General features: G+C 46.7%; 1 protein-coding gene across 1 annotated transcript; it reads right to left on the reverse strand.

The window, feature by feature from the left end:
* Window positions 1–6111: 6111 nt before the first annotated feature.
* On the reverse strand, window positions 6112–7050 carry LOC114089311 (olfactory receptor 13J1). Its single transcript, XM_027931131.2, has one exon. It carries the CDS (start codon window positions 7048–7050, stop codon window positions 6112–6114), a length of 939 nt encoding a protein of 312 aa, XP_027786932.2.
* Between the last annotated feature and the right edge of the window lie 4357 nt (window positions 7051–11407).

Genomic DNA, 11407 nt, shown 5'->3' on the forward strand with positions numbered 1-11407 from the left:
ATAGGCTAGCTCATGTTGACTGACAGAGTTGGAGGGCAACAGTAAATGTGGGAGAATTTTCTAGTGAGCAGACCTCCCCCAAGCAGAGCTGTGACAGCTGCTTTCACCTCTGCATTTCTTAGGCTGTAGATGATGGGGTTAAGTGAAGGTGTCACGGCGGCATAAAACAGTGTGATAATCTTATCCACATTGGGGTTTTTTGCCTTAGGCTTGAGGTACATGAAGGAGATGGTCCTGTAGAAAATCACCACCACTGTGAGGTGTGCAGAGCAGGTGGAGAAGGCTTTGTGCTGGCCTGAAGCAGAGGGAACCCGAAAGATGGCAGCCAGGATGAAAATGTAGGAGAGGCAGATGAGCAGGAGAGGGGTCACTGTCAGGATGGTTGTAGCCACCATCAATACCAGGGCATTACGGGAGATGTCCCCACAGGCGACATCCTTCATTTCCTACTTGACTAATAGTCACTGGGCAAGTACTACGAGCTGTACTTGCATAGCAAGTACTATGCCAGGTACTGAGAATACAGCAGAAATAGTCATGTCTTCTACCCTCCTGGAGTTTATATTCATTTATTCACTCTCTAGGTCCCAGCAACCTTGGACACATCTCTTTCCTCCTTTGCTTTAGACCTCCAGTATTGTCCGTGATTCTGGGGTATAAAGACAATTGTCAAATCTGAAATCTGGAAAGAAGCCATGGGAGGGCTCTGTCTCAGCTCTGTGTGCACTTACAACAGACCTATGTTCATTTCAAATTCTGACATTTTTTGTTTTTTTTCAGGCAGAGGAAGGTGGTAATTCCCTGAGTCTGCATCTCTCTCCTCACTCTGGTCTCTTACCAAAGACCCAAGAGGGAGAGGTGCAGGCATTTGAGGCTTCTGGCAAGACTGTGGCCTGCCCTCTTGCCTCACTTCCACACCACCCTTCACACACACCTGCTTGGCCAGACTACTGCCATTGCTGGGACAAAGGCTGCTAGACGGTCAGGGGCTCATGCATGCTAGGCCAGTGTTCTACTTCTAGCTACGTCTCCATCTCCTGCTTAGCTTGTGGTGTGGTCTTAATTTTTGTGCTATACTGTCTCCACTGGTCACTTGGCCAGGTGGCAGGAGGGGAGCAGACATTGACCTCTTACCCTTAGACCCTTTGTTGTCTACTTATTCTTATAGGCTGAGTTCACCCTGCATTTTCTGCATGCAGCTCACTCTGATGGCTCTGAAGGACTGTCCACCCAAACTACAGGATGGTTGCCCTGCATTAACACAGATTAATTTCATTGTGCCTTGAATTCTGGCTAGATTGCTGATTCTCTCTTACTAGACTGTTGAATAATGAGCAATTGAAGCAAAAGTGCTGTGTCTGGTTCATCACTGTCACCCTCCAAGTGACCTGCCCAGGAGTATCAGTGATTGCCATTCTAATGCAACTAGGCATTCATTGAAATCCAGAGCTGCTATTCGTCCCAAAATCTCATCCCAATGTCTCACCTTGGGACTAACACTCCTTACCCGCTTCCCTGTCCATCACACTCTTCAATAGAATGATGCCACCATTGTGATTGCTGGGAGATGAGCCTTGTGATCCAGGTTTCTGCCTGTGGGAAGAGTTGCTCTTTCTGGAGAGCTACATCAGGGGCATGGTGAGTTTCCTTGCAGCTTAAGGGTCAGAGTATGGCACATTCCTGGCAAATAAAAACAGCCCAAAGAAAGGAATCTGAGATAGAAAAGCCAATGTTGCAGGTGCCCAACAGCTTTGACTACAACCCAGGCAAAGGATAGGACTTTGGGGAGAACTGGTTAGGATGGCTCGGTTATGCTGTGCTAATGCACAGGTTCATATTTTTTATGACTCAACATGACAGAGGTTTTTTGCCTTCTCATGCTGTATGTCCACTGTGGGTTTCAGGGGCCTATCCTCAGAGACCCTGGTGGATGGAGGCTCCACCATCAAAAGCTTTACCAGTTATTACGGCCAGGGAATGACACCTGGAGCATCTTCCACCAGCAGTGAAATGCTGTGACACATTTCACACCTGCCCACAATACCCTGACCCAAAGTATTCTTAACGCATGCCTAGAGCAGCTGAGCAGCCCCTCTGCCTTTGGGTGCCATGTTGTTTTACCGTATATTCCAGGGCATCTCTCGGCCAATGTCACACACTCTGTCATCTTCCAGAAGACTAGATTCACAGAATGATCAGACACTGAATGGCTCTGAAAGTAGTGGTTTCAGTTCACTTCACAATTTTATACCTCTTGAATGGTGGGGTGAGCATGAAATGAGCCCTAGAGTGGGTGGATGGAGCCCAGGTTTGATTGTTGGCCTTTGTTCCTGTTCTGCAGTCTGACTAGATCCAGCTCCTCTTTCTGAGAAATGAGCTGGTCAGTTAGGTGACCTCTGGACTCTGTAACCTTGCAAACATTTAATCAGACTCTCTAGAATCCTCCAATCCTGAGGTCAGAGAAACTAGAGTTCCTTTGTAAGGAAAATATCACATGAATCTCATTGGCTGGTAAATCTAACTTTACCCACTTAATGCTTATTTTAGGCTTCACAGATCATTTTAAAATAAAGGAAAAGGCATCACAGGCAGGAAGATTTAGGTCCAGCTTTTTATTTATTTTTTTTAATTGGTACTTGGATTTGAATCCAGAGGCACTTTACCACTGAGCCACATCCCCAGCCCTTTTTATTATTTTTAAAATTTTATTTTGAGAGGGTCTCACTAAGTTGCTTAGAGCCTCCCTTAGTTGCTGTGCTTTACAATTAGGGTCCTCCTGCCTCAGCCTCTGGATTGTGCAGATTACAGGTGTGCAATGCCTGCCCAGCACAGGTCCAGATTTTGTAATGCCTGGATCTGGGGTTCCTGTGTCACCACTTCCTCTTGTGTGTCAGAGGTGTTGGGGTGGGCTTTGGAGTCACACTGATTGGGGGTCCCATCCCTGTCACTTGTTAACAGTTTTCTCAATCCAGTTCCTTACCTGTAACAGGAGGTAGTGGCATTTCCGTGTTGGGTGAGTGCCAACTGAGGATCCAGTGAGCTGAAGTAGAGCTCTTCCTGCAGAGCCTGGCCTGGGGTCAATATGCAGCAAGTGGTGGATGATATTATTATTATTCTTGTGTCTCCTTCTCCAAGCAAATATTCTGGCTTTGAAATGTTTTAAAAAGCTTTTGTGAGACTCACACACCAGATGACTGCTCCTCTTAACCACTGGCCTGTGGCAGAATTGTATGCAGAGAGCTGGAGCCAGGTAAGATGACCTGAGGCTTGGGGGAGCCATGGACGAATTGATGAGTTCACTACCAGTAGATGCACTGTTCTGGGGTAGGCCAGGCTGAGGGGCCCCAAGGACTAGCGTCCTGGTCCCCTGCCATGCAGACAGCCTGCTTGCATTTTGTTCTCAGGGACCTGGTAGTCCCTGCCCAATTCAAAGTTCAAACTCTGTAATGACACAAAGTTGCAGGTTGGGTATCTGAGGGACCTAAGTTCCTTTCACTGTCCCTTGAGTGGCTTGCTGGGGTGAAGTGGCCACAGCAAAGAGACTGGACAGAGAATCTGATGATGGTCTCATTGCAGTCCAGCCCCCTGGATATTACAGGTTCTGAGAGTGGGTCTCTCCTTCACCAGGCCTGGTCACCTGGACTGAAGTGGGCTGTCTCCTTCCAGGATTGCTGCAGGACCTGAGTTTATTCAAACCGAAAGAGAATCCATTGCTTCATCATGTGGAGACCAAGAGTGTGTGAGAGGGAGCTTTTCTAGCCAGGATCTACTCAGGCACGTGGGTGTGTACAGGTTTCTTTCTTCCTTGCCTCCCTTCTTCCTGTCCTTTCACCATAAGGGTAAACAAATTCACACAATTCAGATACTGAAAAGCAGACTTTAATAAACAGCAGAAGGTATCTGTTGCCACATTATATTATGATTTGTGATCTGGAATTTTATCAGGAGCATAGGTCAAGGTAAACAACTGGAAGACTATTCGCACTTATTCCATCTGTTCACAGAACAGTGCTCTTTGATTGCCCTGTGGACACTTGAGTTCAACAGACTCATTCTGTCTCCTTTGTCCCCTCCTGCTCACTCATCTTCCCCATCTCAGGGTTCAGTGGTGGCAAATCAATGCCCACAGTCAAGCCTGAAACTGGCATCAGCCTACAGTCCTCCCTCTCCCTCACCCATATCTGTAATCCCAGAGATTGTATATATATATAATATATTTTGTCATGTATTAAATCTCTATTTCCCAAATATCATTGCACATATATAATATATATGTCAATATCCTCCACATATTTCTCAGCCCCACCCTGTCTGCTTCACTGTCTGCCTGGTTCAGCCTCATCAAGTGTCTGGAAACTGCTATGTCTTCCTCAATTCCCAGCCCTTGGCTCAGGCCCTATCCTTTGTCCTCTTTTGTAGAGCAAGAAGATCTCCCATTTCTTAAAATAGATTTCTTAATTACTTTCTTTTTCTTTCTGTCTCTCTCTCTCCCTCCCTTTCTTCATTCTCCCCACCACCCCCCACCACCAGGGACCCTCTGTCTTTGAGCTACATTCCCAGTTCTTCTTTCATATTTTCTTTTGAGACAGCATGTTATTAAGTTGCCTGGGCTGTCTTCGAACATATCATCTTCCTTCCTTCTTGTAATATTATTGCAAGAAATAATGTTTTTTAAGTCCAAAGTCATATTCATTTCAGAAATATTGGATGATATTGAAAAGAATAAGGTAACAGTACTTATCTGTAATCCTATCACCCAGAAATTATCTCTTACTATTTTTTCATAGTTTTCCAGAATTTTCTACATACTTTTTTTCCATCGGTTTATGAATGATACTTTTAAAAAATAAATGTATTAAATATGATGTCTTGTGATCTGCTTTTTTTTTCTATTGTATTGTGAACATTTCATCATCAAATTCTTCACAAAATAGGTTTCCTAGCAACTGTATCACATTTCATCACTGAACCTTCACCAGAATTTATTTAAACACACTTCTGTGATTGGGCATGAAGAATAGGATACATATATCCAATCCTGGAAGGAGACAGTCCACTTCAGTCCAGGTCCCAGGGGTGGGTGATTGATGAAGAGCAAGTTCCCTTAGAGCCAGGTGATGTTTCTAGGTAGGAGTACTGAAAACAGGGGCTACTGCTGCTGCTACTAAAGTGGGAAGTTCAGGGCTCCAGCTGGGGCAGCTCTGGGTGGTTAGTGTCCCAAGGTCAGACATGTTTGGGGATGTTGGACTTGAGGCATCATTGCTGCATCTACGGTGCCTTCCCAGAGGGGCTAGGCCTTGCCTGTCATCCAACTCCATCTCAGCTCTGCTCATCCTTGAGGACTCAGGCTCTGCCAATATAATGGCTACACCTGTGCTCATTTATATATTTAGAAAACTTGTGAGGGGCCTGGGGTCAGGCAAGACTGGACTCTGGGACAGAGTGGTATCAGAAACTCGCTGGTTTTGGAGTAATTACGGGAAACCAAGGGCACAGGAGAGTCACAGTGAAAGGAACAGAGTGGGGTGGCTTCCTGGTTAAGGTGGCATGGGACTGAGCCTGAAGGGCCAGGCAGTCCATTTATATGTGTAGTGTGTGCTGGGGGAGGCTGCCTTATGGTGAGAACCCCAAAAGAGCTCTGAGTTGGGGAGAGCAAGGAAGGGCAAGGCTCACATTTACCTGGTGTGTGGCTGTGAGGTGGGAGACTGTGGGGTGCAAGGCTAGGGAGCTACATCAGATGGGGTCAGCTGTGAGGGCCTTGAAGAGCACCCCCAGTGTCCTGAAGGCCTATTCCAGGTGTCCATCAGAAGAGTGATATGATCCCATTTGCTCTCTGGATGCCCATATGAGGACAGATTAGAAGGGGGAATAAGACAAAAGTCTTAAGACCAGACAGTAGGTTGTAAAGGCTGAGTGAAAGCCTGAGACCATAGCAAGGCGAGGAGCAAAGGGTGATTTGTGAGCTATTCTGTGGCAGGATTAGTGGGACTTGGTGCTTCCATCCTAGGATGAAGGTACATGTAACCCTGTGCCCTGCCCCACATTGCCATTGGTATACAGGAACCTCACCATGACACCAAGCCCCTCGGCCATGCAGAGCCCTTCCCTTTCTCACCTACAGGCCTTTCTCCTGCCCCACACTGTCCTGACAGCCTCCTTCACCTCCTTGTTCCGTAGGCTGTAGATGACGGGGTTAAGCATGGGTGTGACCACGGCGTAGAGGACTGTAAAGACCTCATCAGAGATGTGGGCCTCCTTGCTCTTGGGTTTCATGTACATGAAGATGACAGTGCCATAGAAAAGCAACACCACAGCCAGGTGTGCTGAGCAGGTGGAGAAGGCTTTGCGGCGGCCGGCAGCTGAGGGTACCCTCAAGATGGTGGCCAGGATTAGCATGTAGGACAGGCAGATAAAGGTCAGGGGCACAGGCAGCAGCAGGATGGCACCCACTAGCAGGAAGGCCTCGCTGACTGACGTGTCACCACAGGCCAACTTCAGCACTGCCAGGATCTCACAGGTGAAGTGACTAACCATGTGGTGGCCACAGAATGGCAGCCTCATGACGATGACTGTTTCAGTCACTGACTTGAGGAGGCAGAGAACCCAGGCAGCCCCCGCCAGCAGCAAGCAGAGCCGGGGGCTCATGAGCACGGGGTACCTGAGTGGTCGGCAAATGGCCAGACAGCGGTCATAGGCCATGATGGCAAGCAGCAGGCACTCTGTGGAGCCCGTGGACAGACTCAGACACATCTGGATGGCACAGCCAATAAAGGAGATGGTCTTCTGAGATGACAGGAGGTGAACCAGCATCAGAGGCACAAAGGTGGATGTGTAGCAGATGTCCAGGATGGAGAGGTTGTCCAGGAAGAAGTACATGGGTGTGTGCAGGCGGGCATCGAGGATGCTCACTGCCACAATGGCCGTGTTTCCCAGCAGGGTCACCAGGTACATGGCTAAGCAGAGTGGGAAGAGCAGATGCTCCAGGACTGGGTAGCCAGAAAATCCCTTCAGGAAGAACTGAGAGACCACGGTCCTGTTGACAGACTCCATGTGAATAGGCCACACAGCTGGGATGGAAGGAGAGAGGGTACATGTGGTGGGAGCTCACGGAGCCTGTTGTGGGATGGGGTGGATTGCTAGGGTCTTCTGCTCTCAGACACACTCTCTGGCTTTTGGGCAATCCCCTCACCTCTGTAGACCTCAATTTACCTATATGAAAAATGAGGATTCAGAACAGTGATTCCCTAAGAGAGTGTTAATGGAAGTGGGGGGTGGGCAATCTTAAAAATCAAGTTGAGGTCAGGCTGGATTAATGAAAACAAACAAAGCTCTTTATAGGAAGCCTTTGATATGCTAATGTGATTCATCGTCCTCCAAATGCAGTGTAGAACTTGTGCTCTCCAAGCTGATTTGACCCTGGGTACCCATTTCAAAACACTCCTTAATCTGCTGTAGATAAGTGTTCTGTGAACATAGTTTGGGAACCCAGGGGCTGCAACTTGAATGAACACTAGAATCACGTTGTTGACACCACTCCCTCCCAGAGGTTCTGACTGAGTAGGTGTGAGCGATGCTGCTGGCACAGGTACCACACTTGACAACTCCTTGGCTAGATGGTCTCTGAAGGTCCTCTTGGTTTTCAGGCAAACTCTGAGCCATTGCTTATGCTGTTCCTATGGTCTGCAATGTCCTTTATCCCTCAGTTGCAGCAGTGGGTCTAGTCTTCAGGTACTGAGGTTTCCATGTACAAATTGTACATTGTGACTTGCTTCAGTGGGGCTGTTGGCCTCTAAGTCTATCAGTGGACACATCCACCTGTCCCCACAGGGCCTGCTTTGTCATTTACTTTGTATGTGTTAGACCTTCAGAATCTGCCTTCATTGTGGGCTTTCTAGCTAAAATTTAACAGACCTCCTGACCTACCCCCAATCCCTATTTCCTCTGGGCCAGAGCCAGGGCTGCTTGTCTGTGTGTACTCTGAGGATGTCCCATGGAAATGCCTTGAGAGGTCAACTTGGCTCTCCCTGGTATAGGTCGGGAAACTGAGGTTGTACGGTTGGTCTCTGGTGAAGTGAATCTCAAATACAGCCCTCCCAACATTATGACCACAACACCATGTTTAGAGGGGACAGTTGCTCCCATCAAACCCCAAACGCCTATGGTTCTAGATGATGGTCCTTCTTCAATGTCCTCCCCACAATCTTCTCACCTGCTAAGCAGCATTACTCAATCTCTCCTCAATGTTTCAGAGCACCTGGCAAGGTGCCTTTGGCCCTATGAAACCCTTGGCCAAAGCCTTGGGCCGGGAGGTTCCGCTCTGCCTCACTTGCGTGCAATGTTTTCCTATTTTCATTCTTCCCTTGTTTATTCATTCCAAAATCAAGAAGTAACTGATGAACTATTGTGTGCCAGGCATTAGGGGATAAGTCAGGACAAGTATTCTCCCAGGTCACTGAATCCAAATACTTTCCAGGAAGAAATTCCCTCTACTTTCCCAGGTTTGGCCTCACCCTGCTTCTTTTTGCACACCCCTAGTAATGGGAAGCCCATTTCTTCTTTTCTTTTGCTAACACACCACCTGAAGGGTACAGTGGGACTCTCCTGCCTGTCAGGTGACCAGGCAAGGTGGCCCCTGTGAATACTCCTTCCTCTCACATGATAAGTCACCAGGTTCAGAATGTATCCCTATACCCTGAACCTTACCTTGGGGAATTAAGGGCCATTTCTGCAGCAAAAGAGATCTCTGATCTAGTCCTAGGCCTCAGGTGGAAGGTCTGGCCTCAACCAGACTGTGTCTAGAGTTGTCAGGGGGAGTGTGAACTGGGAGGTCACTCTGAGACCCAATAAGGAGTCCTCCCTCTCCTTTGGGCTCCATAGTCTTGCATTTGTACTTTTAGGCTGCTGCTTGCTTCTCTCACTCTCTTTCTGCCTGTTTCCCACTCCTACCAGCCCACTGGGCTGTCATCTCCTCCTTCTCCTCTCTCAGGTTCTAGAGGCCACATTGAGGGTACCAGCTTGGCCACAGCCAACTTCTTCCTGTCTTGTAATGACTTCCAGGGATTGGGATAAACTGAATGGGTAGGTGGCTTCCAAACATGGGTTTCTCCCAGCTTGGATGACACTCTGGCAAAGCTGGGAGGGGTTGTATGGATTAGCTGGACTACTCCCTTGTTGTACATGAAGACCCAGGCCCAGAGAGGGGAAGGTGCTTACACAGAGTAACACAGTGAGTGGGAATGGAAGCCAAGCTCCCAGTTATTCCTCAGAATCTTGACTGCTTCCTCTACCTGCACTTCCCCATTTCCCACTTACCTTCAGGCTCTTTTGGGTCTGTGTCCCTGGTTACCTGGAAGATGTTTCTGAAGGTTTGAGACCAGAGTCTCTGACTAGCCTTAGGGGGTCACAGGTCAATGAAGTTGGGCTGAGCCTCTTCTGTGCAGAGGATTATGGTGGGTATACTTCAGCCAAGATTCCGAAACAGAAAATTTACTCTCATGAAATTCAGTGAAGCATTTGAAAGTTGATTTAATTAAGTGAAGCTTTTAGAATTGAGCAGAATATTCCAAGTGCTTAGATTTTGGTGGTGTTCTCTGAAGTGTGTCAGATACAGTAGAACTCTGGTGGGCTCAGGGCTGAACAGTTTTTGTAGGAAGCAGGAAGTCCCTGGCCTGGGCAGCTTCCAGCTCCATCCTGGCTAATGGACAGCGTGGGGGCGAGCAGCAGGCCAAATGGAGGTGGCACTTTTCAAAGCTCTCTGTGTACCAAGGGACTGCTCAATTCTCAAGGCAATTTATGAGGAGAAGAAGAAATGTGCCCAGTTTAGAAACTTTGGGGGTGCTTCAGGGATGATGTCCCAAAGACCCAATTACACAATCTACTTAGAGATTTTAATTGGCGTGGAAAAGTTGGAGAAAGTGGCTCACGGCCAGGGATCCATCCTCACAGGTCAGTCCCCAGTCAGTGCTGGTCCAGGAGTGTTTACAGAATGAATACATGAATGGAAATATGATCAATTAAATGAATGCATAAGCAATTCTCTATGAACAAATTTAAAAATAAACGAATGAGTAAGTGAAAAAATGATAGGCAGAGTTGCTTTCCTGGGAGTCAGGGGGATGGTCCAGCTCCCATAAGGATCTTACAAAAGTGCAAAATCTGGAGTGAGGCAGGGGAATGACCAGGATGAAGAGACACAGACAGAATTCTATAATATCAGAGCAGGACGTCCCTAAAGGCCATCCTGTCTGATATTCACTATACAAACCAGAGACTGCCCTTGAGAGGTGCAGGAACCAGCTCAGCATCATCAATGAGGCAGAAGTACTGTTCATTCTGACGCTGATTTGCCCACTCTTTTTTTTAATATTTATTTTTTAGTTGTAGTTGGACACAATACCTTTATTTTATTTATTTTTCTGTGAGGATTGGACCCACGGCCTCTCACGTGCTAGGCGAACGCCTTTACTGCTGAGCCACAACCCCAGCCCCGCCCCCCCCCATTTGTCCACTCTTGAACCTTATGTCCCTCAGCCAATGCAGAGCTGGTCTGTCCTTGGGAGCCAGTGACTGTTTTCCCCCATCCTCAGCAGTTCCCACTTCCTTGTGTTCAGAACATCCAGCCTGATGGTTCCTTCAGGAAGTTCCTTCTAGTTAACAGAGTCCATGATTTTGCAGGCTTCATAGCCTCTTTAAAACGATATCATAGGACTGGGGATGTGGCTTGGTGGTGCTAGAGTGCTTGCCTGGCATGATCTCAGGCCTGGGCTTGTTCCCTGGAACTGCAAAAATAAAATAAAAATAGCATCATTTTAATTTGTAACTGGGTGTTGTTGTTGTTAAGTTTTATTTAATTATTTTAAAACAAGTAATTTTATTAGCTTTTTATTTACTTACAAAAGTAATACATATAAAACATTCTTGTAAAAAATTTGTAATATAAATATGTAATATAAAAGTGACACTTCCTTTCCATGTCCCCTACAGCCCCCTTCCTCAAATGTAACCAGTGTTATAAAATGCACACCCACCCACACCCACATACACATTTTTTAAGTCATTTGCATATGTTGATCTATACATAGAAATAGATTTTGTGATCATATGTACTTTTTTAGTATGCTTTTTTTGGCTGCAGCTTTATTGAGGAATGTACAACTGCACATATTCATATCATATAATTAGATGAGTTTTAATATATGTATTCAGCCATGAAATCATGACCACCATCTAGATAATAAACTTACCTATCATTCCACAAAGTTTTCTTGTGCTCTTGCTAGTCCATTCCTCCCAGCTCCAAACAGCAACCACTGATCTGATTTCTGTAACTGTAGATTACTTGTATTTTCTAGCATTTTACGTAAATGAAATTATGCAGTATGTACTCTTTTCAAAATCTGGTTTAATT

This window comes from Marmota flaviventris, chromosome 13, assembly GCF_047511675.1.
Source record: "Marmota flaviventris isolate mMarFla1 chromosome 13, mMarFla1.hap1, whole genome shotgun sequence".
NCBI classification, from domain to species: domain Eukaryota; kingdom Metazoa; phylum Chordata; class Mammalia; order Rodentia; family Sciuridae; genus Marmota; species Marmota flaviventris.